Here is a 27765-nt window from a genome sequence, read left to right as displayed (position 1 = left end):
GATGTGGACAGGAAATGGATACAAGATATCTAAATATGCAACACATTTAGTAGCATTTCATAGTAGGATTTCATTCCCCCAAATCGTTTTGAAAGCAAAATCATTTCAAATCGAAAAACGAAATTAAGGCATTTTATTGGAGACTTTTGATTGCCAAAATCATTTCAAAACCAAAATCATTTCAAATCAGAAAACAAAATTAAGGCATTTATTGGGAAACTTTTGATCGCCAAAATTGTTTCAAAACCAAAATAATTTTAGATCGGAAAACGGAATTAAGGCATTTAATTGGAGACTTTCAATCTACAAAATCATCATTTCCAACATAAAAAGGACATTTTATAGAAGTTATCAAAATCATTTCAAAACCAAAAGGAAAGGAATACATTTTATTTGGGACTTTCCATCACCTTCCTTGGCGCATGGTATTTTTGATTTTTAATAATCATTTAAATTATTATGCTTAAGAATTATTAAAATGATTAAATACTTTGAATAATTAAAGGATTGATGTAATTAAAAAAAATTAAAAACCCATGCATTTATTTAAATCATTTAAATTATTAAATAATCTTTAAATTTATAATTATAGAAATGATTACATAATTTTTAAATTTAACAAACATTGAAATGATTAAATCATTTTAAAATTGATAATTGAAATGATTAAATGATTGTTAAATTTAAAAATCATTGAAATGATTACCGGGTAAATGATTTTTAAAATTCAACAATTAAAACCATACTTTTCATAATTTCAAGCCTTCCAATGCCACACAGCCTTGAAAAATCTTCCCTCCCTGCATAAAAAACTCCCTTTAATTGTGTTGGGAAACCTAATTTGCATATAATTTGCAAGGCAAAGGCAAGATAGAAAGACTATTGAGAGATTTGTTCGTTCTTGGCTACTGCATGCTGCAGCCGGCTTCGGGGAGGAACTCCTGCAGATAGGTGATGGCCACTTTGGACAGGTAAGTCATGGTGCCAAAGCGCCCGCTGGGGGCGCTGTCATAGAGCAAGGTGCAGATGCCTGTGGCGGGGTCCCTCTCCAGCATGGCGTCATCTGCACCCAGGACTTTCTGCATTTGGTGCAAAAAAGGAAAGAGGAGACAAGAGTCAAGGCCAGAGAGCAGAAATCTGTGCCATGATTTCATTTTTGACACCAATGTCACCAGCTTAGCTGCTCCGTTTCCCCAGGAACTATGCTGTGGGGCCAGGTGATCGATCAATAAATCATCCCAAACAGGTGCAGAAAATCAATAAAGACAATCGGCCAAAAATACGGGTGAGATGTCGCCGTTCGGCGCCGTGATCCCACTTCTAACACCAATTTTGCAAGCAACGCTGCTCTGTTTCCCTGGGAATGGTGCTGTGGGGCCGGGTGATCAATCAACTGCCCCACCCAAGGGTGCCCGCCCTCACCTGCTCCTGGCGGAACGCTTCATCCGCCATCTTGATGATGTCATCGATGCTGACAAACCTCCCGGCTCCATCAAAGTCGACCTCAGCCAACAGGGTCAACACCCAGATGGTTTCCACGCAGAGCTGCCGGTATTCTGGCTGCGGGATCTTGTTCAGCGCCGACTCGACGCCAACGGCAAACTTGATCTCACCCGGTGTCATCTGTCAAAAATGGAAAATGGGCGTCAGGATTTGAACCCGTGTCCAGCGGGAAACGGTAAAGAAACCAGGGGAGACTCTCCTCTCTCTCGTTCTTGCTCTTTTCATCTCTGTTTCGATCCCTCTTTTTTTAACTCTGTTTCAATCTCTCTCCATCTCTCTCTTGATGTCTCTCTCTCTCTACATCACCATCTGTCTCCCTCTTTCTCTCCCTCTTATCTCTTGTCTCTTTCCTTCTTTCTCACTCTTTCAACCTCTCTCAATCTTTCCATCTTTCTCTCTCTTTCAATCTCTCCATCTCTCTATGTCTCCATCTTTCCCTCATTCTCTCCCTCTCTCTCTTTATCTGTCTTTCAATTTCTCTGCCTCTCTCTGTTTCCATCTTTCTATCATCATCATCAGTATTACTATTATGCGCCAGTAGGGAAACCGAGTTGCCATTACCTCTTGGGTGGCAGAAGACGGGAGGACAAAGCCACCGATGGATAGACCGTGGCACTAGGAAGAAAAGAGTGGAAATGAAGTCACCCTCTTGACAAATTTGCACCCAGGACCTGCTCAAGAGTCACACTCAGAATTGTGCTCGCTCTGGATTCAGACTCAAAGAGACTAGCGCAAGCACCAGATTCAGCCTCATACACTTAGGATTTGAATTCAGGAGATCCGCATTCACTCCAGATTCGGCCTGGCACACTTTGGATTCATACTCAGATGTGTGCCTGCTCCAGAGTCATGCTCAGATTTGCACACACACCAGATTCGACCTTGCACACTTCAGATCCAAACCCAGGAGATTCGCATTCATTCCATATTTGGCCTCATAAAACTCAAATCTGGGAGATTCGATCCTGTTCTGGAGTCACACCAGATTTGGCACTCACCTTCTGCAGGACCTTCCACACCTTCGGATAGAAGCCCACTGGCACCCGGTTGAGGGCGCCGTCGAGACGCCGTCGCCGTCGCCACCCACCTTGACGCGTCTCCTTGGTGGGGCGCCAATCACCCCCCTTCTGGATTTTGCTCCGGAGCTGGGCGATTCCGGCACGCTCTGTTTTGGTGGCACCAGCCATTTCGTGGATGGAGACACCTGGTGCCGAGTCAGCGGTCCGCACTGCAGGGAGACAGCGGGGTTCTCAGTGCTGGATCAGGGTGGAAGGAAGCCACCAGAGGAATCTAGTCTGACACTGCAAGGACTGACCGCTGCGCTCGACGCCGAATTCCTTTCCGCTCAGAATGTGGTGCAGGAGGCTTTTGACGTCTGATGGGCTGAGGTTCATCAAGGTCTGCGTGGCTTCGTCGGCTGGGAGATAGGGAGCGAGAGGGGAAAGGAAGAAAGAAGGGAAGAGGGCAAGGAAGGCAGAAGAAGCAGAGAATGAAAGAAAATAAAGAAGAGCAAGCAAAGAAAGCAGAGAAAGGAAGAAGAAAGAAGAGAAAGCAACAAGAAAATGCAGAGAAAGGTAGGAAGAAGAAAGAACAAAGAATGAAGAGAAAGGAAGAAGGAAGAGAAAGAAGAATGAAAGAAGAGAGGAATAAATAAAAGGCAGAGAAAGGAAGAATGAGAAAGGAAGAAAGGAGAATGCAGAGAAAGAAAAAAACATTACAAAGAGAAAAAAGAGAAAGAAAGAGATAAAGAAGAGAAAGTAGAGGAAGGAAGGAAAGAAGGAAGGAATGAGAGAGGAGATGAAGGAAGGAAGAAGACAAAGCAGAGGAAGAAGGAAAATGGAAAGGCAGAAAGAGCAGAAAGAGAAAGGAAGAGAAAGCAGAAAGAAGGAATGAATATAAAGAAAGAAAAAAGAAAAAGAAAGAAAGAAAAAGAAGCAGAGGGAGGAAGAAGAGAAAGAAGCAGAGAAAGAAAGAGAAGGACAATGCCATATATCTGCTATTATATGGGGAAAATACAGTATTTCTCCTATTATACGGAGCAATCCCCTACATCTGCTATTATGCGAGGGAGGGGGTATATTGTATTTCTCCTATTATATGGCACAATGCCGTATATCCATTATATGATAAAAATACCGTATTTCTCCTATTATATGGGACAATTTCGCCTATTTTATGGAATTGGTGGCCTTGTGACTAGGCTCCTGCCTACCTGAGCACGACAGTGACTGCGCCAGTTCGGTCGCCATCACCTGGATGATGAGCCCAATGCGGAGGCGGAACATTTCAGCAAAGAGGGCTGGCTGCGTCCGGATGTACATGGCCAGGTAAACCATAATTTCCTGGAACCAGAAGAGAGGGAGAAACTACGACTCCCAGAGGATTACGGTTCCTGGAGAGTAAATCTCCAGGGAATGAACTACGACTCCTGGAGGACTATGGTTCCCAGGGAGCAAATTTCCGGGGAACAAACCACTGTTCCCGGGAAAGCCGGGTGCCCAGAGTTCCTGGAAAACGGGGTCCCCGCCACTGTTCTCCCCAGCACCCAGCACTCACCTGGGTCAAGATGCAGACGCTAAGGTTCCCCTCACTGGCATCCTCGATCAGGCGCGTGAGCTCCTCATACGGAAGGGGGCTGGCAGGGAAAAACAGCAGAGTTGGGAAGCCGAGAGTCATCTAGTCTGACCCCGATGAAGGGAATAATGTCTCACCCGATATGAAAATTGAATCCAGGACACTGGGATCGAGAGTCACCAGCTCTACCAACTGTTTTGCATTTTTATGCAACATTTCAATGACAAATTTAATAAGGATCATAATTTAAATTTAAATAATTTAGATTTACGGAAATTAAGAATAATTTTTTAAAAAGTGATAATACTACAGTGGGACCCCGCAAGACGAACGCCTCGCAAGACGGAAAACCCGCTAGACGAAAGGGTTTTCCGTTTTGGAGGCGCTTCGCAAAACGAATTTCCCTATGGGCTTGCTTCGCAAGACGAAAGCCCATAGGGAAATCTCCGGGACAGCGGGGAAGCGCAGCGCGTCTTCCCCACTGTCCTCGGACCTCCTCCGAAGGCTGGCGGTGGGGCGGAGAGACCTCCTCCCGCCGCCAGCCTTCGGAAGCCTGCTCCAAAGCCTGGCGGTGGGGCGGAAAGACCTCGCCGCCAGCCTTCGGAGCATCCTTCCGAAGGCTGGCGGCGGGAGGAGGGCTCTCTGCCCCACCGCCAGCCTTCAGAAGGCTGTCCTGAAGACTTGCGGTGGGAGGAGGGTTTTCCTTCCCACCGCCAACATTCAGAATTCTGTTCTGAATGTTTGCGGTGGGGAGGAAAAACCCTCCTCCCACCGCAAGCCCCGGGAACAGAGGAGAAGCGCTGCGCCCCTTCCCCTCTGTTTCCGTACCTGTCCTGAAGGCTTGCGGTGGGGAGAAAAGCCCTTCTCCGCACCGCCAGCCTGGCAAGCGGTTTCCATAGGAACGCATTAATTGATTTTCAATGCATTCCTATGGGAAACCGTGCATCGCAAGACGAAAAACTCGCAAGAAGAAAAAACTTGCGGAACGAATTAATTTCGTCTTGCGAGGCACCACTGTAAGTTAAAAATTTTAAGCTTACATTTAATTTAAATCTGAACTTACATTGGCAAATCTAAAAAAATTAATTTAATTTAAATGATTTAAATTTATGGAAAGTAAATATTTAAATTTTAAAAATAAGGCATTATGGTAAGTCAAAAAATTTAAGCTTACATTTAATTTAAATCTGAAATTGAATTTAAATATTTAATACCTAACCACTTTAATTTGAAATTTTAAATGTAGAATTTAAATTCAAATTAAATGTAAATGTAAACATTCAATAATAATCATTTTGTTTTTAAGTTGTAATCATTCAGCTTGTTTTTATTATTGCTTGTAAGCCGCTCTGAGCCCGGCCTTGGCTGGGGAGGGCGGGGTATAAATAAAAAATATTATTATTATTATTATTATTATTAAAATTACAAAATTTTAAGCAAATTGAATTTGGATTGTACTTAAATTTAGAAATTTTATTAGTAATTTAAAACAAAATTAGCATTAAATTTAAATCAATTAAAATGAAAATGAAAAATGACAATAATTTATAATTTAAAATTAATATTAAATTTAAAAATTCAATCAGTAATAACAATAAATTCATACCTTTAGTATTCTACCTGTCATGGCCCATTTTCAGTTGGCCTGTACCAGCAAATTAAAAAGCTTTAAGTTAAATTAAATTAAATTAAATTAAATTAAGTCTCTGAAAGGAGAGATGACTTTTGTACGAGAATGCAAGAAAATCAAATTAATTAATTGATTGATTGATTAACCTAGGAAATTAAAACTGAGCCCATCCTCCAGCTCCCAGTAAGGATACTGGGACTAAGGCCAAAGTGCCCCTGGTGCAAGAGACATGGGTTTGACCCCTTCTGGAGGTCCAGATACCTCCCATTTTGCCCCCGATTATCTCCCCAGTTGGGATTGCCCCCCGATTGCCTTCCCCGTTGGGATGGCCCAGTGCCGGAATCGAGTGGTGACCCCAAAAACTCACGCCGAGATGGTCCGTTCGCGAGGCTCCGGGGGGAGACCCACGGTGAGGTGCTTCTGGTGTGACAGGAGGCTGGTACAGGCCTGGGGAGAGAAAAGGGCACCTTCTCATCTACATTGACCCCCTTGAACTCTTCCCAAAAGGAGGCTGCCCAGAACCCTATTTTTTTCTTCAAAATTTTAATATTTTTTCAAAATATCCCAACCTCATCTAAAGCTTCCGCCTTCTTTCTCAGGACACCGGAAATGTAGCGGATCAAGCCCCACTGCCGAGCGGTGCCAGCTTTCGAATACAGCTCCGTGAGGAGGTCACCCACGGTGGCTCCCGCCTCACCATATAGCTCCGTCTCCCAATCGGGACCCCTAAAAGGAAGTGTCCAAGTCGGAAGGGGACCCCAGAAGGTCATCCAGTCCAACACCATCTTAAAAGCCAAGAATGGCAGAGAAATAGCATTTGAGTGGGATTATGGGAAAGATTATGGGAAACAATAACATAAAATAAGGAAGGAGGGAAGAGAGAAGGGATCCTGTGCAAGTGGTCTTAAATCCCAGAGAAAGGACCCGGGGTCATCCAGTCTAACTCCCCGCAACGCAGGGCGATATACAGATTTAATCAATTGACCGAGGCCCGAAGTTCTCATGAAGGAAACGCCAATGGAAGAAAACTTTAGTTCCTACTTGAGGCTGTACAATATGGATAGGCAGTTGGCCTGATCCTGCAGGGTGGCGCAAGCCCGGAGCTGATCCACCAATGACCGGCAGTCCACGTTCCCGTCGGCATCTTTTGGGAGGTCTGCCTCGGCGGGGAAAGGCGTCTGGGGGCAGGGAGGGAGGCTGGTTGAGTGAGGAGGCACCCCAAATGTCACCCAGCAAAACCCACTATGAGGGGTCTCAAAATGGAATGGGAAAACGCCCTCCCTCTTATGTAGCTTTTAAAAAAGGGAAGGAAAGAAACCTTCCCTCTGGCTTGGCTTTGAGAAATGGGAGTTTGGCATTGCGAGGGAAAAGCCTCGCTCCCAATGGGCTTCAAGAAATGGGAGGTTCGGGCAGGAGGGGAAAGCCCTCCCTCTTACGTGGCTTTAAAGAAAGGGAGGGGAAAAGGGATTTTTACCTTCTATGGGTTGGCTTTGAGAAACGAGTGTTTTCTGCAGAATTGAAAAGCTCTCCCTCTTGCATGGCTTTTCCCGCCCCCAAACCCAATCAGAACTGGCTACTCACCTTGCCATCTGGCGGCGACCCCAGAAGGTGGACTGAGTGGCGTGACTCCTGGAAGAGGCTGGAAGGGATGTACATGTCGACGTCTGAAAGGAGAAGGTGGAACGGTTGGGCTGGAACCCAGAGGCCATCCAGTCTGACCCACTTCTGGGAGGCCATACTTACTCTCCACATGGAGCTCCTTCGCCTTCGACCGCAGAGACACCAGGTCCTGGGTGGTGCGCACCGCCGCCCGGAAGCGGTGCAAGCCGGCTTTCTGACCCACGGGTGGGAGGTGGGCCTTGGGAGCCGCCTGTTGGAGGAGATGGTCCAGGTATTGGGCCACCTCGTCACAGATGTCCGCTGGAAAAGAGAGAGGGGTTATGTTTCTCTGTGAAAAGAGGGGACATCCTACCATCCCTTCTGACATCTCTCCGATGGGATCTGGGACACCTTTAAGGCAGCGTCTGTGTAGCCCAGAAGGTCTGGATTTGAACCCTTTGCCAAAAATGGGGATGTCCTATTCCATCCCCTCCGGCTTTTCTCCGATGACATGGGACAGCACTCCGACTGGGATGCTTTTAAGTCTGCGATCAGAACAATAAGGTTTGTCTCCAGTCCGAGCGAGCGATTGCAAAGAGGGACGTCCGGAGGGTATGTTCCGGGTTCAAGCCACCAATGCCCTCTGATCGTTCCGGGTTTGAATCACAAGCCAGGATGGCTTCAAAAAAGCTGCGGCATGGGAACACACCAAGGGCTTACCATCCGGCCCAGCGTCCATGAAACTCAGGTGGGAGTGGCACGAGGTGGTGAGGAAGTCCAACAGGCGACCGGTCTGGATCCTGCAAGGATCAGAGAATCATAGGTGACCCCCGAGGGATCCCTCCGAAATCGACCATCCTAAGAATGATATCCTGGCAAAAGCTTCCCATAGATAAATCAACCCAGAGCCAGATTCTTCTGTTGGGCTGATAATGATAACGATAATAATAATTTAATTATTTGGATGCCTCCCATCTGACAGCATTAAACGATTCCTGCAATCCTCACCTCGCTCCTCCGAAATATCCGTCCTGCAATTTCCGCAGCATGGCAAAAACGGCCGGGTGGATGCCATCACCACTGTCATCTGGCCAGGCGGAAGAAAGGAATGAAAAGGGAAGAAAGGGAAGGAGAGAGAAGTTAGGATGGGAAATGGCAGCCATCAGAATAGAAGAACGAGATCGAAATAAGCAGCGTAAAAGGGTGGCCATGAAAATTCAAGTCAAATCAATCCCTGAAATTCAGTGGAATTTCTGAATTATATTTTTTAAAGGAAGTCAACAGGTTGAGAGAAAGTTGAAGGAAAGTTCAAGTTAATTTGTTAAAAAGTATGATATTTAAAACATTTTTGAAATTTAAATTCCTGAAACGTTAAAAAAAAGTAGGTTCAAAAGTTAAGTGAAATGCGCATTGATTTGTTAACATTTCTGAAATGTCATAAAAATTCAAGACAAACTGTTAAGGGAAATGCGGACTAAAGTTGAATTTGTTAAGATTTATAACATTTAATTAATTCCTGAAATTGAAATTTCAAAAAATATGGAAGTCAAAAGATTAAGGGAAAGATGCGTTGATTTGTTAAAATTTCTGAAATGTAATATGAATTAAAGTCAAGCTGTTAAGGGAAATACATATCAAAGTTGAAGTGAATTTCTTTAAACTTCTAACTTTTTTTTAAAGTGTTTATTAATTTTCCAATAAGAACATCCAATTAACATATCAAATCCAAAAAACCCCAAAAACTAAAATAAAAAATTTCCAATTGTCTTCCAAATTGTAATAATTTTTGTTTTGGCTTCCCACGGTCTGAATTCTGAAGCGTTTTCAACATCATAGTCCTGCCTCTCATCATCATCAGTGGTTTTCATAATTCCATATCGCGATTTTATCCTCCACGTTTTGTCTCTGGCTCTGTGATCCTCATTCATGTCAGAAAACAGACACTTTTTTTTCTATGGAGTGCAGATTTGTCCGTATATTATATTCTTTCAGCTGTTTTTGTTTTTCATCACACCGCTTCATTTGATTGCATCCATTCCAGACTCTTTGAGAATTGTTATTTTGGCAGCTCCCAAATTGTTAATCTTTCCTGTCAAGCTGTTATCAAAGAAACAGAGAGAAACCTCCTTCTAAAACTCCTTGTTGATTTATTCTTAAGCAGACTGTTTGCAATGTAGCCTTTGGAATCCACCCAGTCCCCTCTCCGGGCCCTAGAGGGGGGCTGCCAGACATCCATTTAGCCCTTTCTCTTGCTCATAATAAAAAACTTCTTTTTGCAAAACAGTTGTATATATAATATTGTTTCCAGTCTTTATGACCAACCATCAGTTAGCTCCTGTTTCTCTTAATCAGGGAGGTATTTCAGATATTCCATAAGTGCGTAGTGGGTGGACGCCATTTTGTTCTTTGTTTTCGTCTTTAATGGGCATTTCGAAAGAAAGGTGGCTGCGAATAGGTCCCAATTACATATAAAAGTCCATCTGTAGTCACTTTTTGAAGAGCAATTTAGGTTCTTAATGAGGCTTGGCATGCAAAACGAATTGTTAATGTTAGAAGAAGAAGAAAAAACATACCAAGCCCCTCCAGATCCCAAACATCATGATGAGGATCTCTTTGAACTTCGGTCTTTTACACCAGAGACTGTACATACTGCAGGTTTTTTTTCCAGTTTCATCAATTCAGAGCATGTCTGTTTGGTTTTCAAATCTTTATATTTTCCCAAACAGATGCCTCTGGCTATGGGGTGGCATCACAGGAGTGTCCGTCCGCCCCTTGCTCCGTGACCCAGTGGCCCTGCCCCTGAGGCAAACCGCGGGTAATCGAGACAGTCCTCCCTTGCCCTGGGGAGGCTGCCAGGGCTAATTACCCCCATATCAGCCCTGAATTATCGGAACGGCTGGAGTCCGATCGTGTGGGAATCTGCCATTTCCCACCGCCAGAAACAGGAAGCCAAAACTTCTGATTTTTAATAAAGATCCAATTTGAGCTGTTAAGGGCAATATGTATGAAAGTTGAAGCAAAGTTGTTAAAAATTGTTAAAAGGGAAACGTGTACAAAAGTTGATTTGTTAAAATTCAGGCAATTTAATTGAACTTTCTGAAATTTCAAAAGGGTTTTAAATGTCAGAAATTTAATTGAAATTTAGTTGAAAATTCCAAAATTAAATTTCTGAAATTCAATTGAAATTTCTGAAATTTCAATTTATTAATTTTTTTTACAAATTTATTTTAAATTTAAAACAGCATGAGACACACCAAGCATCATGTGCGAGACGGGGAAGATGATGGTGGGACGCCCTGTCATCCTCCAGCGGCTGCACAGGTAAGAGAGATCCGTCCGGAGCATTTCAACGATCATTTTGTTATCGAGCGCCAGGAAGAATTGCTGCTGGTCAAGGAACTGTGAGGAGGGAGGGAGAGGTGGGTAAACAAGGGGGGGAGGGGAAGGGGGGATATATTGAAACCTTTCTTTGATTGTTGTATCCATGAAAGAGGAGAATGGAAAACGGTGCTTTCCCCCCAGAGGGGGAAATAACAGCTATGATCAAATTGGGGATTTTTTGTTAAGAGGATAAACTAATTGGCGGCGTTCTCCTGATTCACCAAATTTGAGGGGCGGGGGGTGGAGAAATTTGAAGGGGGTTGGACTGGATGACAGCCAGGGAACTTCCCACCTGTGGCGTGAAGGCAAAGATGGTGCTCCGGATATCGTAGAACTTGGAGGTGCCCAGAACGCCCATGTGGCGGAAGGGGCGCCCACTGAGGGTCATGCGCTGGTTACGGCCTGTGGAGAAATAATAATAATAATAATAATAATAATAATAATAATATATTATTTACTCCCTGCCCATCTGGCTGGGTTTCCCTAGCCACTCCAACAAAAGAAAATAGAAATACATTAAAACATCAGCGGAAGGCAGTGGAAGACAGGAGTGCCTGGCGTGCTCTGGTCCATGGGGTCATGAAGAGTCGGACACGACTAAACAACTAAACAACAACAAAGCATCAGTTGTTTAAAACTTCCCTAAAATGTCATTCAAGGAAATGTTATAGGGTTTCAAACCCGCACCTTAGATGTTGCCTTAAAGGCGTCCCACATATCTTCTGATTCTATCCTGCTCAGTTTATGTTTATTTCCCATAATCCCACTTGAATACCTTTTCTCTGCCGTTCCTCCCCTTTATTTCTAAACGGAATCAATTACCACACATGTTTTGGGGTCAGACTAAATGACCCAAGAGTCCCTTTCTCCTCTTCCAATTCTATCTTGCTCATTTTATTTTTATTTTATTTCCCATAATCCCACTCGAATGCCTTTTCTCCACTGTTCCTCCAATTTGAATTTTTTTGGGGTCAGACTAAATGACCTGGGCTCCCTTTCCACATCACCTAATCGGGCGTAGATATGGCTGAGGATCCTCGCCGGTTGCACCCGGATCGGACAGACGCCAGAAACCGTCTCCGCCTCAATTCCCTCCTTCCTCAAAGCCGATTGGATCCCCTCCGTCTCGGCCAAGATGCAAACTGTGGGGAAACCGGAGTTAATCTGGAGCCGCTCCGGTCCCGGAAAACCCCGAAACAGGCATCAATCAAGGAATCAGAATTCAAACCCCAAACCCAAGTCTGGCCCAACCTGGGTCGTCAAAGCCTCCGGGACTAAACTCGGCTCCAATTTTATGAAATATCCTATTATCCTGGAGACTATTAAAGCACCAATAAAAATTTGGATGAATATAAATAAAAATAATAAGGATGACCCCTATCAACATGAGAAACTAACAATATGGGCCAACTCAAAATTAAAAATTGGAAATCAAGTAATAATTTGGCAAAATTGGATGAAAAAAGGTATTTTGACATTGAATCAATTAATTGATGAAAATTAAAAATTTGTGGAATATAAGACTGCAAGTAAAGTATGGATTAACCAGTGAAACACCATGACAATACATCCAATTGAAACATAGGTTGGAAAGGCAGTTTGGCTATAGCAGCATCGGAAACACCCATGCTGCTACAAGATTCAATTTGTGCAACAAAAACAAAAAGCTCTTGTACTATATATACAAAAATACACTTGCACTATATCAAACCCTACTCAACAGGAAGAAACATGATTTAGAAAATGATAGACAAAAATGGAGTGAAGAGTTGGGGGTACAGATAACAAATAATATATGGGAGTCAAGTCAACAGAAATAGTCTCCATGGATCTAAGACTAAGACTTATTCAGCAGAAAATAGTAATATTCAGAGTCCACTGGACTCCAGCAAAACTATACCAGAAGAAAATAACAAATGCAGACAACTGCTGGAGATGTGGGAGTAAAAATGCGAACTTAGTACATATGTTGATTAACTGCCCGATGATAAGATCATTTTAGTGCGAGATGAGGATATTTATAGCAAGAGTAATAAAAAGAAATTGTTATTTAGGGGAACTGAATTAAATTCTAAATTATATTCCAGAAATATGGGAGATTTCAAGGGGTCAAAAAAAATGGATGTACCGTGCTATGTTAGAAGCAAAACAACTTGTTTTGATGAATTGGACTAGACGCAAAAAGTTTCCATTGAGCACATGGATTGATAATATGGACAGACTAGCTACATACGAACAAATTGCATGTCGGTGCAAATTAAGAATGGATAAATATCAATAACTCTGGAAGGAATATTTAAGCGATAAGGCGGATAGTGGTGGGAAGTAGGGGGAAGAGAGAGAGGCGGGGAAATATTGTTAAAAAGGTGGTCATAGGTATATCAATGTATCCAAATCTGAATTGTCAAACTGTGTTATTATTGTTATTATGGTTTTTGTTATATGTGTCTTTTGTGGTTGATGTTTCTTTCCCCAAATAAATTTTTATTAATTTTCCAGCAAAATTATACAATTTTATCCAAATTTTAACAAATTAATTCAAATTAATTGGTTGATGTTTGTATCAAAAAATTATTAAATAATTTAATTTTATTTTTAACCCCCCCCCGAATGGGCTTACCTTGGACCACCACGTCTGGCTTGGGGACGGTCGAGAAGCGCCGGTTGAGAGGATCAATTTCGCCCGGCGCCAGGAAGCCCTAAGGAGGGGGGAGACGGGTTTGATTCCGGAGCAGGACCCTGAACCTGGGACCCCGGGCACCCAAGGGTGCTCACCTCGGAAAGGAGGCACCCCAAGATGTACAAGGACTGGCCCCACATCAACGGCAGCTTCCCCATCGGAACCCGGTCCACCGTGTGAGGGTTTTGGCATTCCTCGTCGACCTGCAGGGAGAGAAGGTTGCGGGTTCTAGAAATGGGAACCCAGACGGCAGACCCCCCCTAAATAAAACCACTCACCTTGTCCGATGGGACGCTGTAGAGTTCTGGGATCAAGCGGATCCCGTCCTTCCCCTTGATGAGGATGCCTTCCAGGGCTTCCCGGTACTCCTGGACCTTTGGACAGACATGCATCAATCAGGGAATCGGAATTTGAACCCTGAACCCAACCCGGGTCATCAAAGCCCCCCCCCCACCTGCTCGTCATTGCCGCGAAAGATTCCATCAATCAGCAGGTAGGTCCAAAAGAGTGGCCACTCGCACTCGATACTCTCAAAAAGCTTCAGCTCGGAGGGTTCGTAGTAGAGGCGTTGGGGGTCCTGGGAAAATAAGAAAATAAATAAGTTAAAGTAAAGAAATAAATATAAAAATGAAATGAACAAATAAAATAAAAATTAAAAACAAACAAACAAAATTAAAATTGAAAAACATATAAAATAACAAAACAAAACAGAACAAAACTCACCTCTTTGGGAGTCCGGTAGCCATCGCGGAGGAACCGGCAACAACCGTAGCGACCCTTTGGAAGAGGAGGGAAACTGCTTTACAAATAATTTTTACTGATTTTTCCCAATGTGACTTTTTAAAAAAGAAATGAGAAAATGATTAATTTTTAAAGAAAAAATTAAAAACATATTTGTTTTATTGGTTTTTTTCTTTAAAAAATTACATCTCCCCCCCCCAAAAAAATCTGATTTCCCCCAATTTTCCCCCTGAAAAATTCTTTGATTTTTGGGGGGAGAAATTTCATTTTCTTTGAATGCTTTTTTTGCCTGAAAAGAATTAATTGTTTTGAGAAATCCTTATGGTTTCCAAATGATTTCGGCCATTCCAAAAAAAACTCTGAATCTTTTCTGAAAATTAATTTTAAAAAATCCCCCCCCCCGAAAATTCTTTGAATCTTTCCCCCCCCCCAGGAAATGGAATATTTTTTGAAAATTTTTGCCTGCAGCTTGTCGATGATTTCCTGCTTGGTTTTCTCCACCACCTCAGCGTCCTCGACGGCAAAGGCTGGGTACGAGATGATGGACAGGAGGCTGGCGTCAATCTCCTTGGAAGCCGACGCCCTCGGCAGCATCGAATGGAGGATGGACTGCGGGGAGAGGAAGACAAATCATAGAGCACCATCCTAGAAGGGTCATCTGGTCTAACCCCCTCAAGAAAAGGGAGACCAGGAAAGCAGGATGCAATCATAGAGCCGGAAGAGACCCGAGAGCCACCAAATTTCAAGGCTAATTTCAAATTGTGAAAGTGAGTTTAAAATTTTTAACTTTTAATGTTAATTTAAAATTTTAAATGTTTTCAATTTCAAAGTTCCCATGTTAGTTTTAAATTTAAATTTTTTAATGTTAATTTTAAATGTTAATGTCAGAGCTGCCCGAGGTCCCAGCTCACAAAGGACCAACGCCTGTTCGTTGTTATATACAAAAGTATTTATTGAAGTTCAGTTTCTCTTTTACATCCGCAGCGTGCAGCTCTACGTCTGAAACTCTAGACCGCCGAAGCTCCGTCTGAGTCTCCTCCCCCCTGACACATGTTTAAGACTCTAGCCTGGCTCCACCTCTTCCTCTGCTCTTTCCTCCTCTGGGTCCGCCTGTCAGCTGGGGTCTCGCCCTTCCTAGACTCTTCTGACGCTGAGTCCCCTGAGTCTTCCCCCTGCTTCCGGCGGGCTTTAGGACCTGGTTCCCCATCCGGGTTTTCTGCTGTCCCGCACGCCTGTACATTCGAACTTGGCGCGCGCGCCCAGCCGACAACCTTCCTCCTGACCGTTACACTGCTCCTGTCACTGCTTCCCCCTTCGGGGGTGTTATGTAGTGTAGTTTCACCCTGGGCCAACAGGGGGATATTGTATATAGTTTTCACTCAGGTCTGTAGATAGTTTTCACTCAGGTCCGCGGCAGTTATTTTAGGCGGGAACTCTGGGCTGTTGTGGTTACAATGTTGACAGCCGGCTGCCTATAAATACAGGCCGGCTGAGCTGTTCGCAGTCAGTTCTGTTCCAGCTTACCTTAATAAAGAGCTACTTGAAGGAATCGCTGTGCCGGCTGCTATGTCAACCCACAACTTAATACTGGCGACGAGGATGTGATGGATGGAGCAGAGCCAGATGCGGCCAGCCTCTGAACTGAGCTGAATCACAGAGCGAAATCACTGAGCGAAATCACTGGGCAGAACCAATTCAGAGCTGACTGTTCTGGCTAGAGCACTGTGTTCCATCCATCGCCCTTCACGTCGGCATCGGAATCATGGCTTCACTTGTGCCTCTACCGCCGTTTGCGCCAGCCTCTGAATCATGGGACTCCTACCTCGCTCGGTTCGACTGCTACCTCCAAGCCAACGAGCTGACAGCAGTATCAACGGATCGGAAGCGGGGCCTATTCCTCAGCCTCTGTGGGCCTGAGGTGTTTGAGACGGCCCGAGCATTGGTTGCGCCTGAAGCAGTCCAGGCAACACCATGGGACATGATCCAAGAGAAGCTCCGCAACCACTACGCACCGAAGCCGTCCAAGATTGCTGCCCGCCATGCGTTCTACCACCGGAACCAGGCAGAGGGGGAGTCAATCAACAACTACACCACCGCCCTGCGACAGGCTGCAATGCACTGTGAGTTCCGAGACTTAGACGATGCCCTGATGGATCGAATCGTCTGCGGGGTCCGGGACATCCATCTGCAACGGCGTCTCCTAGCCAAGCCAGACCTCACGCTACAGAAAGCCATTGAGGAGGCTGTGGCCTCAGAAGCTGCTGAACGCTCTGCCCAGGAGATCCGCAAGTCCAGCAGCCCGCGTCTTGCTAGGGAGCCAGTTCCGGTGCATCATGAAGAGGCCAGCAGTGATGAGGCATCCTCCAGTGAAGACGATGACGTGCACCAGACAAAGCGGGAGCGCAGGAAGTTCCAACAGAAGTCCAAGGGCCAACCTGAATGTGCTGGCTGCGGAGGCAACCATTCCCGTGCCAAGTGTCGATTCAGAGACGCCATCTGTAGGAAGTGTTCCAGAAGGGGCCACATCGCTAAGGTCTGCCGATCGGCTCCGTCTGACACCGCCCCTTCATCGACTCGCAAGTTCAAGTCTTCACTCCAGTCTGCCAAGGAAAGTTGTTTCGCTCTCACCAACTGCCGCTGCCCGTCTGGAACCACGATTGGCCAAACCAACTCGCCTACGCGACGCAAGCTGAACGTCACGGTGCTCATTGAAGGAGCTCCATGTGACATGGAGATCGACACCGGGTCTGCCCTGTCCATCGTGTCATGGAGCACCATCAAAAGACTGGTACCCAGAGTGTCCAAAAGGCAACTCGACTCTCACCGCGTACACCTGAGAGACTACCAGGGAAACGACGTTCCCGTGGTAGGAGTTGGCCGGTTCCGGATCGCCTTCAAGGATTTTTCGGGCCTGCTCCGGTTGGTGGTGGTCGAAGGTCAGCGGCCAAGCCTCCTAGGGCTAGACTGGTTTGATGCCCTCGGCCTGGAAGTCACCGGCATCAACTGCATCTCTAACGCAGAGACTGAGGGTCTGGTCAAAGACTTTGCCGAGGTTTTTGACGGCACCTTGGGACAATATACAGGTACGCCCATCTCCTTTAGCCTTGATCCACAAGTCGCCCCCATCAAGCTAAAGCCACGCTGGGTTCCCTTTGCGCTCAAGGCTAAGGTGGACGAACAACTGGACAAACTGATCGCCCAAGGAGTTTTGGAGCCGGTTGACCACGCAAAGTGGGAAACCCCCATCGTCACACCTGTCAAGCCAGATGGGTCGGTGAGAATCTGTGCTGACTACAAGTGCACGATCAACAAGGCACTTCCGCAGCACGCTTATCCGGTTCCTGTTGTCCAACACCTGCTGCATTCCCTGAGTGAGGGTAAGGTCTTTGCTAAGCTGGACCTTGCCCAAGCCTATCAACAACTGCCAGTCGATGATGCCACTGCTGAAGCCCAGATGATCGTCACCCACCGGGGGGCATTCCGTTGCCGCCGGTTGCAGTTTGGGGTGAGTGTGGCTCCTGGCATCTTCCAAAGCCTTATGGAGCGTCTCCTGCAAGGGCTTCCTGGCGTGGTACCATATTTTGATGACGTCTTGGTGTCTGCAGACTCACACCAGCAGCTGTTCGAGCGCCTCCGTGCCGTGCTGACCAGGTTCCAGGAGGCCGGGCTCAAGGTAAAGAGGGAGAAGTGCCAGATTGCCGTTCCACAGGTAGAGTTCCTGGGCTATCTTATCGATGCCTCCGGCCTTCATCCAACCACATCCAAGATCCGCGCTATCCAGCAGGCCCCCACCCCAAAAAACAAAACGGAGTTGCAGGCATTCCTGGGGCTGCTGAACTTTTATAACATGTTCCTGCCCCACAAAGCCACAGTGGCTGAGCCTCTTCACCGACTCCTTAGCACTAAGACGCCTTGGGCCTGGGGTCATCGAGAGACGGCGGCCTTCAACGCGGTCAAGGCCCTCCTTTCTTCAGACAGTGTGCTGGTACAGTACAGTGAATCCAGGCCGCTGGTCCTTGCCTGCGACGCCTCACCTTTTGGCATCGGTGCTGTCCTTGGTCACCGTTTTCCAGATGGAAGAGAAGCACCGCTCGCCTACTTTTCCAGGACACTATCTCCGACGGAACGGAATTACAGCCAGCTCGACAAGGAGGCATTGGCACTTGTGGCTGGAGTGAAGAGGTTCCATGAATACCTCTATGGCAGGACCTTTGACCTCATCACTGACCACAAGCCACTCCTGGGCCTCCTCGCCGGTGATCGTCCAACTCCACCGGTCCTCTCACCACGCATGCTGCGATGGACTGTTTTCCTGGCTGCCTACCACTACCGGCTCATCCATCGCCCGGGGAAATCGATGGGCCATGCCGACGCCCTCAGCCGTTGCCCTCTTCCAGCATTTGTGGAAGACCCGGCTTCAGCTTCATCGCTCCTTCTGATTGAGGATCTTCCGGCAGCGCCTGTATCGGCTGCCACTGTGGCCTCCGCGTCTGCCCAGGATCGCACCATCAGCCGGGTGCTCAACTGGGTGTGGAGGGGGTGGCCACAAGGGCCTTTTGCATCGGAGTTCCAGCCCTTCGCAACCAGACAACATGAACTCTCAGCTCATCGCGGCTGTCTGCTGTGGGGAGACCGCGTCGTGATTCCCCAGGGACTCCGTCAGCGCGTCCTGGAGGCTCTGCACGTTGGCCACCCGGGAATTGTCAAAATGAAGGCGTTGGCTCGGTGTTACGTCTGGTGGCCTAATATGGACGATGCCATCACTGCCTGGGTGTCCGCCTGTCAAGCGTGCCAAGAGTCGAGGCCTGCACCACCGGCAGCTAAGGGACACACCTGGGAGACGCCAAAGACACCCTGGTCGAGGGTGCACATCGATCTGGCTGGCCCCTTTCACGGCCGGACCTTTATGGTAGTGGTGGACGCCTATTCCAAATGGCTGGAGGTCGCCCTGATGCCCTCCACCACTACCGAAGCTGTCATCCGGGTGCTGCGAGGCCTGTTTGCAACGCATGGGTGTCCTGATGTCCTTGTCTCTGACAACGGACCGCAGTTCACGTCAGGCACGTTTGAGTGGTATCTTTTGGGACTGGGCATCCGCCATGCCCTAACGGCACCTTTTCATCCATCCAGCAACGGGCAAGCGGAAAGAATGGTGCGCTCAACAAAAGAGGCACTGGCGCGCCTGGACCGGGGAGACTGGCATGAGCGGGTCGCCGAATACTTGTTCGTGCAACACATCACCCCTCATGCGGCCACAGGGAGGAGTCCTGCTGAACTGCTTATGGGCCGCCGCCTCAGGTCACCGCTCGACCGGCTACACCCAGACTTTGCCGTGGCTGAACCCCCAGGCTGTGCCAACGCACCACGGTCATTTGTCCCAGGAAACCAGGTCTTTGCCCGGAACTATGTGGGGGACATCCCTTGGGTGCCAGCCACAGTAGTGGGAGTCACTGGACCTCGCTCGTACCAGGTGGCACTCGAAGACGGACGTTTGTGGCGACGGCACATAGACCAGCTTAGGCGCAGGGTTGGCGACTTGGACGCTACCGTGGTGCCCCCAACTGCGCTTGCGGCTCCAGAAGAGACACGTACAGATGGCGAGGCCCCACCTACACCTCCCTCGCAAACTGCCAGCGTGGAGCCGAACCAAGCCGTTTCAGAACGGACTCAGACCACTCCACTTGCGGAGGCTCCACCCACAGCAGCGGATCCAGGGGAGTTGGTTCCAACGCCACCTAGGGTCGCACCACAGCCTCAGCGAGAACTGTGTGGCCCTCCGGACTTGGCTACCAGTCCCCGGCGGTCTGGCAGAGTTTCCAAGCGCCCAACTTATTTAAAGGACTATGTTGTTGGACAGGTATCACTGTTGGTCTAAGTAGGGGAAATGTAACCGATATGCTTTTGTGCCTAATTGAACCATTACGCGTAGTGCTGTATATAAGGAAACCATTACGATTGTAACTAACGCCTTATCTCGGTGGGGAGGGGTGTTATGTAGTGTAGTTTCACCCTGGGCCAACAGGGGGATATTGTATATAGTTTTCACTCAGGTCTGTAGATAGTTTTCACTCAGGTCCGTGGCAGTTATTTTAGGCGGGAACTCTGGGCTGTTGTGGTTACAATGTTGACAGCTGGCTGCCTATAAATACAAGCCGGCTGAGCTGTTCGCAGTCAGTTCTGTTCCAGCTTACCTTAATAAAGAGCTACTTGAAGGAATCGCTGTGCCGGCTGCTATGTCAACCCACAACTTAATAGGGGGGGTTGGCTGGACCTGACCTCCCCTCCATTCCCCCACTCTCCGACAGAGGCGTGGTCAGCCCTGACTCATCTTCTTTCCCTGCTGGAGGAGACGCTGGCCCTGACACCTGGGACTCTCCCCCCCCCACTACGCTCTGGTGGGGAAGCTGGTCCTGATCTCCAGCTGCTGCTTTGGGAGTCCCCGCTGGCCCCCCTTGCCCTGACCATCGGCGCCTCCTTCTGGGAATCTTCCGATCCGCTGGAGAAGCTCATGGAATCTCTCTGGTCACTGTCATACTCCCCTACGCTGCCCTCAGATTCTTCCCCTTCGCTCTCCATTTCCTCTCTCCCCTGTACCTCTGTTCCTGAGCCCCTGACAGTTAATTTATTTTTTCTTTATTTTAAATTTTAAATGTTAATTTTAAGTTTTAAATGTTAATTTAAAATTTTAATGTTAATAATTTAGTTTGATGCCATTTTTTTGTTAATTGTTCCATTTTCCTTGTTAATTTAAAATTGTAAAGTTTCAATGTCCATTTAAAATTTCCATTTCTATTCAATTTCAATTTTCAATTTTAAAAGTCTTGGGCATCCGGGACGGGTGGCCCTCCAAGCTCTGCGTTCAAAACAAACACCCTGAGGAGGAGGCTACCTAGAACCCTCTGGATTTTAATTTTGGGAATTTTCTAAATTGAAAATTTTCAAAATTTTCAGAAATTAAAGTATTTCGGTAACTCGCCCCCCCCACCGAACCCAGGTCTGTACCAGGCAGTGCTGCACCTCGTCCGACAACACATGGATCACTGACTGGGGGCTTCCGTTGGCGCCAAAGAGGTCCAGCTCGTCCAAGGCCTCCAGGGCCGCCTGCAGAGGGAGAAAGAGCACCCGTGGATGAGGCACCCATGGATGAGGCCCCCCTGAGTGGGCACCTGATCCCGCCTTGCCCCGTGCACCTCACCTTGGCCATGCCGACTGAGCTGGCATTGAGCTCTGTGATGCCCCGGTTAGTCTTGTCGCCACGTTCCCAGATCCCGAAATCCTGCCCCACAAAAAACATGGGTTATTATTATTATTGGGGGTATTAGGGGCTACTGTTTTTATTATTGCTATTACTAGCAGCTATTATGATCCTGAGTTCGAATTATGGGCTTATTATTTTTATGAGGAATTCTTCTGAGGGGTGTTTGTTATTCTTAGGGGTTTGTTATTCTTATTTGGTTGACCATTTTTATTAGGGGTTATTATTATTGATATTATTAGGAGTTACAGTAGTACCTCGGGTTACAGACACTTCAGGTTACAGACTCCGCTAACCCAGAAATAGTACCTCAGGTTAAGAATTTTGCTTCAGGATGAGAACAGAAATCGTGCTCTGGCGGTGCAGTGGCAGCAGGAGGCCCCATTAGCTAAAGTGGTGCTTCAGTTTAAGAACAGTTTCAGGTTAAGAACGGACCTCCAGAACGAATTAAGTTCTTAACCTGAGGTACCACTGTATTATGATAATGGGTTCCTATAATTTTTTATTTTTTAGTGGGTTTATTCTTCTTAGGTTTCTTACTCATAGGGGTTATTATTATTGTGGTTTATTAAGAGTGACTGTTTTTATTAGGGGATATTATTATTGCTATTATTAGGGACTTATTACAGTCATGGGTTCGGATCAAGTGTTTATTATTTTTATTAGGGGTTCTTCTTCTTAGGTGTGATTCTTTGGGGTTTCTTATTCTGTGGGGTTATTATTCTTATTAGGGGCAATTAGTATTGCTATTATTAGGGGTTATTATTTTATGGGTTATTTTTATTATTTTTTTGGTTATTTTATGGGTTATTCTTATGTCTTATTATTATCATGGGTTATTATGGGTTATCTTTATTATGGATTAGTACTAGGGGTTATTATTTTTATGGATTACTAATATGGGTTATTATTCTTATGAGGTATTATTCTTATATTATTCTTATTAGGGGTTACAATTTTTATTAGGGGTTATTTTTCTTGCTATTATTAGGAGTTATTATGATCACGGGCTCGGATTAAGGGTCTATTATTTTTATTATAATTTATTTTAATGGGTTGTTCTTATGGCTGATTATTATTATTATGTGTTAGTATTAAAGGTTATTACTTTCATTGATTCCTACTATGGTTTATTATGCTAATAGGTTGTTCTTAGGGGCTTTTATTCTAATGGGTAATTATTATTTATAATTTTTATTGTGGGTTGTTATTATGGGTTATTTTTATGGATTATTATTTTTATTAAGGATTATTCTTACAGCTTAATATTATCATGGTTGTTATGTTTTATATGGCTTAGTGTTAGGGGTTGTTATTTTTACAGATTCCTATTATGGGTTTGTTATTCTGAACGGTTCTTATCATAATGGGTTCTTATCGGTTTCTATTTTTATTGTTATTATTTTTCTCAGGGGCTGCACTCGGTGCCACCCACCCCAACCCACCGCCGTTTTATACGCTGCTTCTATGTAGAAAACCAGGTTTTGCACGAAGTTTACTTCATCCAGGCTGTGGATGATATGCAGCCCTGCAAAAAGAAAGGTAATAATAGAATAAAATTAAAGAATGAAAAATGCATTTTTAATATATATATATATATATATAGTATGCAGGTTTTGGTGTCTTCGGGTGTCTTCCCGTGTAAGAGTCGGGGTGTCTGTGCGACGTTTCGACGAGGTCTCACTCGTCATCTTCAGGCTGGTGCTTTCGGCTTCTTGTTACTTCTCTGTTCCAGTAACAAGAAGCCGAAAGCACCAGCCTGAAGATGACGAGTGAGACCTCGTCGAAACGTCGCACAGACACCCCGACTCTTACACGGGAAGACACCCGAAGACACCAAAACCTGCATTCCTATACCCGTGAAAATCTACGAAAGCATATATATAGTATACTATATATATAAATATATATATATATATAGCATAATAAAAATAAAAAACAATAATAAAAACAGAATAATAAATAAAATAATAATAGAAAAACATAAAATAAAAACAAAACCAAGCAATAATAATGATCATAATAATAAATTAATAATAATAAAAAATAATAATAAAATAATAAAATAAAATAATAAAATAATAAAATAAAATAAAATAAATAATTAAAATAAAAGAATAAAATAAAATAAAATATCTCACCTGATGCCGTCATCTGGGCCAGCATTAGGAGGTACAAGGAAGTGGCGTCCAGTTGCAAGTGACCCCACTGGTCGTCACCGACGACGGTGGCGCAGGTTCCGGGTGCGAATTTGGCATGCAGAGCATCGCGGGGGCTCTGGGTATATTTAAAGGCCTCCACTTTGTCCACCTGGAAGAAAAATGGGACATCTAACATGACCCCAAATATCAGCTCTGGGAAATGCTGGAAAAACCTCCCTGTGTGGTCCATAAAATGGCAGGGAATTGAGGGATGGGACACCCCAGTGGTCATTTATCCGGACCCCAAATATCAGATCCGGGAAATGTTGCAAAAACATGGGAAGGTACACCTAGCGGTCATCAAGCCAGACCCCCTACCTGTCTCATCATGCACTGCAGCAGGCCTCGCATCAGCTTGACCACGCTCTGCGGGGAGAAGAAAAACGCCGCTGTAAACTCAAAACTCGAACTCGGGACGAACTACCCCAAAGCTCCTCCAACCCGAGGCCAGGGGTTCAAATTGTCGACCTGGAGATCCGCAGCCAATAGAGTTGCATCAATAGGAGTATAGCATCTAGATCAAGGGAAGTAATAGTGCCACTGTATTCTGCTCTGGTCAGACCTCACCTGGAGTACTGTGTCCAGTTCTGGGCACCACAATTCAAGAAGGACACTGACAAACTGGAACGTGTCCAGAGGAGGGCAACCAAAATGGTCAAAGGCCTGGAAACGATGCCTTATGAGGAACGGCTAAGGGAGCTGGGCATGTTTAGCCTGGCGAAGAGGAGGTTAAGGGGTGATATGATAGCCATGTTCAAATATATAAAAGGATGTCACATAGAGGAGGGAGAAAGGTTGTTTTCTGCTGCTCCAGAGAAGCGGACACGGAGCAATGGATCCAAACTACAAGAAAGAAGATTCCACCTAAACATTAGGAAGAACTTCCTGACAGTAAGAGCTGTTCAACAGTGGAATTTGCTGCCAAGGAGTGTGGTGGAGTCTCCTACTTTGGAGGTCTTTAAGCAGAGGCTTGACAACCATATGTCAGGAGTGCTCTGATGGTGTTTCCTGCTTGGCAGGGGGTTGGACTCGATGGCCCTTGTGGTCTCTTCCAACTCTATCATTCTATGATTCTATGAGTTTGTTTGTCTGTATCTCGTTTTTTCCGCTCTGCTTTTCGACTTGGCATTTCAGGCATTCGGCCTAGGAATCGGGTTTCGATCTCGCCCCCACCCCCGCCCCGGGGTCATGTCAGGACAGGCCGAAAACAGCTGCCCCATCTGAGAGGCGCTGCGGCTCTCAGGTTACAGCGTGAGGTAGGGAGATGTATTGCCAGCAAGGAGGACCCAAAAGAGGATTCCCAAGAAGGGTGCTTCCCCACCCCAGGGTTCGGGGGGGGGGGAGGGAGGGAAAAGCCAGTCTTTTGGGGAATGGGTTTTTGGGTTGTGGGTGCAAGTTCTTTACCCGCCAGGAAGCCTTCAGGCCAGAGGGGCGGCAGCCTAGCAATATGCTCGGCGCCTTGGAAAATATTATTTTAATTTCATTTCATTTTCACTTTGTTATTGTGTTCTATCTTATTGTATTGTATTTTTCTTTTCTTTTAATTTTCTTTCCATTTCTCTCTTCCTAATTTAATTTATTATTGTATTTTTTATTGTATTTTATTTTATCTTACTATTATTATTTTTTATTTTTACTTAATTATTATATTCCATTTCTATCTTATTGGACTTTATTACATTACATTATTTCATTTTTCTCTTTTCTTTTAATTTCTATTTTTTTCTGTTTTTCTGTTTCTTTTCTTTTTTTTCTTTTCATTTAATTTCTTTCCTTTCCATGTTATTTTCTTTTCATTTCCTTTATCTTAATTTCTTTCCTTTCCTTTCAATTTATTTATTTCTTTTTTTCTTTTCTTTTAATTTCTTTCCCTCCCTATATTATATTATATTATATTATATTATATTATATTATATTATATTATATTATATTATATTATATTATATTATATTATATTATATTATTTTCCAACTTTGCCCTAGTTACCTGCTCCAGCTCATACGCCTTGGCCTTGTCCTCGTCACGGTCAGCATTCTTGCGGTAAGCCAATCCCAGTGCCCAAACTGCCAGGACACTGTAGACATTGTCGCGGACCCAGGCGTCCGGGTGGTCAGCACTGGCTGGCAGCAGGCCCGTCACGGGGTTCTGCAGAGAGATGGGCCTCTTGAACGCCTGCCTGCTTGCACACCCTGTAAAAAGCCCTGTTGAATATCTGCCTGCCTACCAGACGTTTCCATGCCTTCAAACCCTTAAAAAAAAAACCTACTGCTCCGCCTGTTGAACTTCAACTGCTTGGGTGCCGGACATTTCCATGCCTGCCCGTCGTAGAAAAAGCCACCGTCTGCTGCTCTGACTTGAACTCCTGCCTGCCTGCCTGCTGAACATTCCCATGCCTTCACACAATGCAAAAGGCTGTTCGTTCCCTGCTCCACCTGTTAAACTTTTGTCTGCCTAGGTGCTGAACATTCCCATGCCTTCATGTCCTGCAAAAAGTGCTGTCCAACTGCTTCCATGCTGAACATTCCCATGCCTTCCCATCCTGCAAAAAGCCCGTCTTTGCCACACCGCCTGTTGAATGTGCGAAACATTTCCATGCCTGTAAGCCCTGCAAAAAGCCTCATCTGTCGCTCCACCTGTTGAACTCCCATCTGCCTGCACATCCTGATATTTCCCTCATCCACCTCTCCACTTGTAAATCCTGCCTGCTTACTCATCCTTGAAAATGCCCCATCCGCAGCTCCACCCGTTGAAATTCTGTCTGCCTGTTGAACATTTCCATGGCTTCATGCACTGCAAAAAGCCCTAGTCTGCCGCTCCACCTGTCAAACTCCCATCTGCCTGCACGCTGAGCATTTCCATACCTGTCACCCACTGCTCTGCCTGTTGAACATCCACCTGCCTGCATGCTGAACATTTCCAAAGTCTTCCCGCCGTGCAAAAAGGCCCCATCCGCTGCTCCACCGGATGACCTCCCACCTGCCCTCACACAATGCAAAAAGCCCTGTCCGCCACTCCACCTCTTGAACTCCCGTCTGTGTGCAAACCCTGAAAAAGCCCTCATATGCCACTTCACCTGTTAAACGTCCACCTGCATATGTGCTGAACATTTCCATATGTTTACGCCCAGCAAAAAAACCCATCCACTGCTAAACCTGTTTAACTCCCGTCTGCCTACTCACCCTAGAAAATGCCCCATCTGCTGCTCCAGCTCTTGAACTTCTGCCTGCCTGTGTGCTGAACATCCCCATGCCTGCCCATACTTGAAAAAGCCTCATCCGTTGCTGCAACTGTTGAACTCCCACCTGCCTGCACACCCTGAAAAATACCTCATCCGCTGCTCTACCTGTAACTCCCGCCCGCCTACTTGTCCTAGAAAATGCCCCATCTGCTGCTCCGCCTGTTGAATTTCTGCCTGCCTCCATGCAGAACATTTCCATGGCTTTATGCACCGCAAAAAACCTCACCCATAGTTCCATCTGTTGAACTTCAGCCTGCCTGCGTTCTGGACATTTCCATTCCAACCCCCACCCACTGCTTCATCTGTTGGGCTCCCGCCTGCCTGCAAAAAACCCACCCACCTGCTGCACCCCGAACATTTCTATGCCTGCATTCAATGCAAAAAAGCCCCGTTTGCCGCACCGCCTGTTTAACTCCCACTTGCCCAAAAGCCCCACCCACCTGTTGAACTTATGCCTGCCTATTTCTATGCCTGCCCGACATACAAAAAAGACCCGTCCGCCGCTCTACCTGTTGAACTCCTTCTTGCCTGCAAAAAAGCCAACCACTGCTCCGCCTATTGAATTCCCGCCTGCCTCCCTGCAAAAAACCCACCCACCTGTTGAACTTCCGTTGGCTTTCAGGCCGAACATTTCCACGCCTGCAATCAAGGCAAAAAAGCTCTGTTCGCTGCACCACCTGTTGAACTCCCACCTGCCCGCCTACACCCCAAACCCTACGCTCCGCTCCATCCGTTGAACCTCCGCCTGCCTGACCTGGTGCCCGAGGATCGTTTTCTGAACGAGGCGGGCATAGCCGTCCAAGCGGACCCCAGAATTGCTCCTGCTCCGCATGACTCTCGAGCTGCTCTGGAGCCCAGCTGGTGCGCCAACGTAACCAACCTCTCCTGGCCCCGCCTACTTAACCCCTCCTCTGCAGACACCGAACTCCCGATTCACCCGCTCTATACGACGCTGCCCAGCAG

General features: G+C 46.0%; 1 protein-coding gene across 2 annotated transcripts; it reads right to left on the bottom strand.

Moving 5' to 3' along the window:
- Positions 1-103: 103 nt before the first annotated feature.
- LOC309524015 (phosphorylase b kinase regulatory subunit alpha, skeletal muscle isoform-like) lies at positions 104-27702 on the bottom strand. 2 transcript variants are annotated; one of them, XM_082208322.1, is made up of 30 exons: positions 27557-27702; positions 25551-25709; positions 23883-23930; positions 23505-23673; positions 22809-22891; positions 21304-21384; positions 21111-21209; positions 14571-14717; positions 14091-14144; positions 13822-13944; positions 13646-13741; positions 13463-13570; positions 13308-13386; positions 11695-11829; positions 10980-11089; positions 10561-10705; positions 8315-8393; positions 8027-8106; positions 7451-7627; positions 7289-7371; positions 6749-6885; positions 6277-6433; positions 6075-6154; positions 4060-4138; positions 3716-3845; positions 2819-2920; positions 2502-2731; positions 2065-2118; positions 1423-1623; positions 104-1079 (listed from the first exon to the last, which is right to left on the bottom strand). In XM_082208322.1, exons 1-30 carry the CDS (start codon positions 27632-27634, stop codon positions 906-908), a joined length of 3477 nt encoding a protein of 1158 aa, XP_082064448.1. In that variant the 5' UTR covers positions 27635-27702; the 3' UTR covers positions 104-905. The 2 variants fall into 2 exon arrangements, with proteins under 2 accessions (XP_082064448.1, XP_082064449.1); XM_082208323.1 differs by lacking the exon at positions 27557-27702 and adding an exon at positions 27400-27530.
- Between the last annotated feature and the right edge of the window lie 63 nt (positions 27703-27765).

The sequence above is a fragment of the Podarcis vaucheri genome (assembly GCF_965113315.1).
Source record: "Podarcis vaucheri genome assembly, chromosome: Z".
Lineage (NCBI taxonomy): Eukaryota > Metazoa > Chordata > Lepidosauria > Squamata > Lacertidae > Podarcis > Podarcis vaucheri.
The sequence above is the reverse complement of the archived record's forward strand: the minus strand, read 5'-3'. Positions and strand labels throughout refer to the sequence as shown.

Coding starts and splice junctions, on each gene's coding strand:
- LOC309524015 (XM_082208322.1), bottom strand. CDS start 27,634: ATGCGGAGCAGGAGCAATTCTGGGGTCCGCTTGGACGGCTATGCCCGC. Junction 21,385..22,808: donor AAGCAGCGTATAAAACGGCG/GTGGGTTGGGGT, acceptor TTTGTGGGGCAG/GATTTCGGGATCTGGGAACG. Junction 14,718..21,110: donor ACGAGGTGCAGCACTGCCTG/GTACAGACCTGG, acceptor CTCTCCCCGCAG/TCCATCCTCCATTCGATGCT.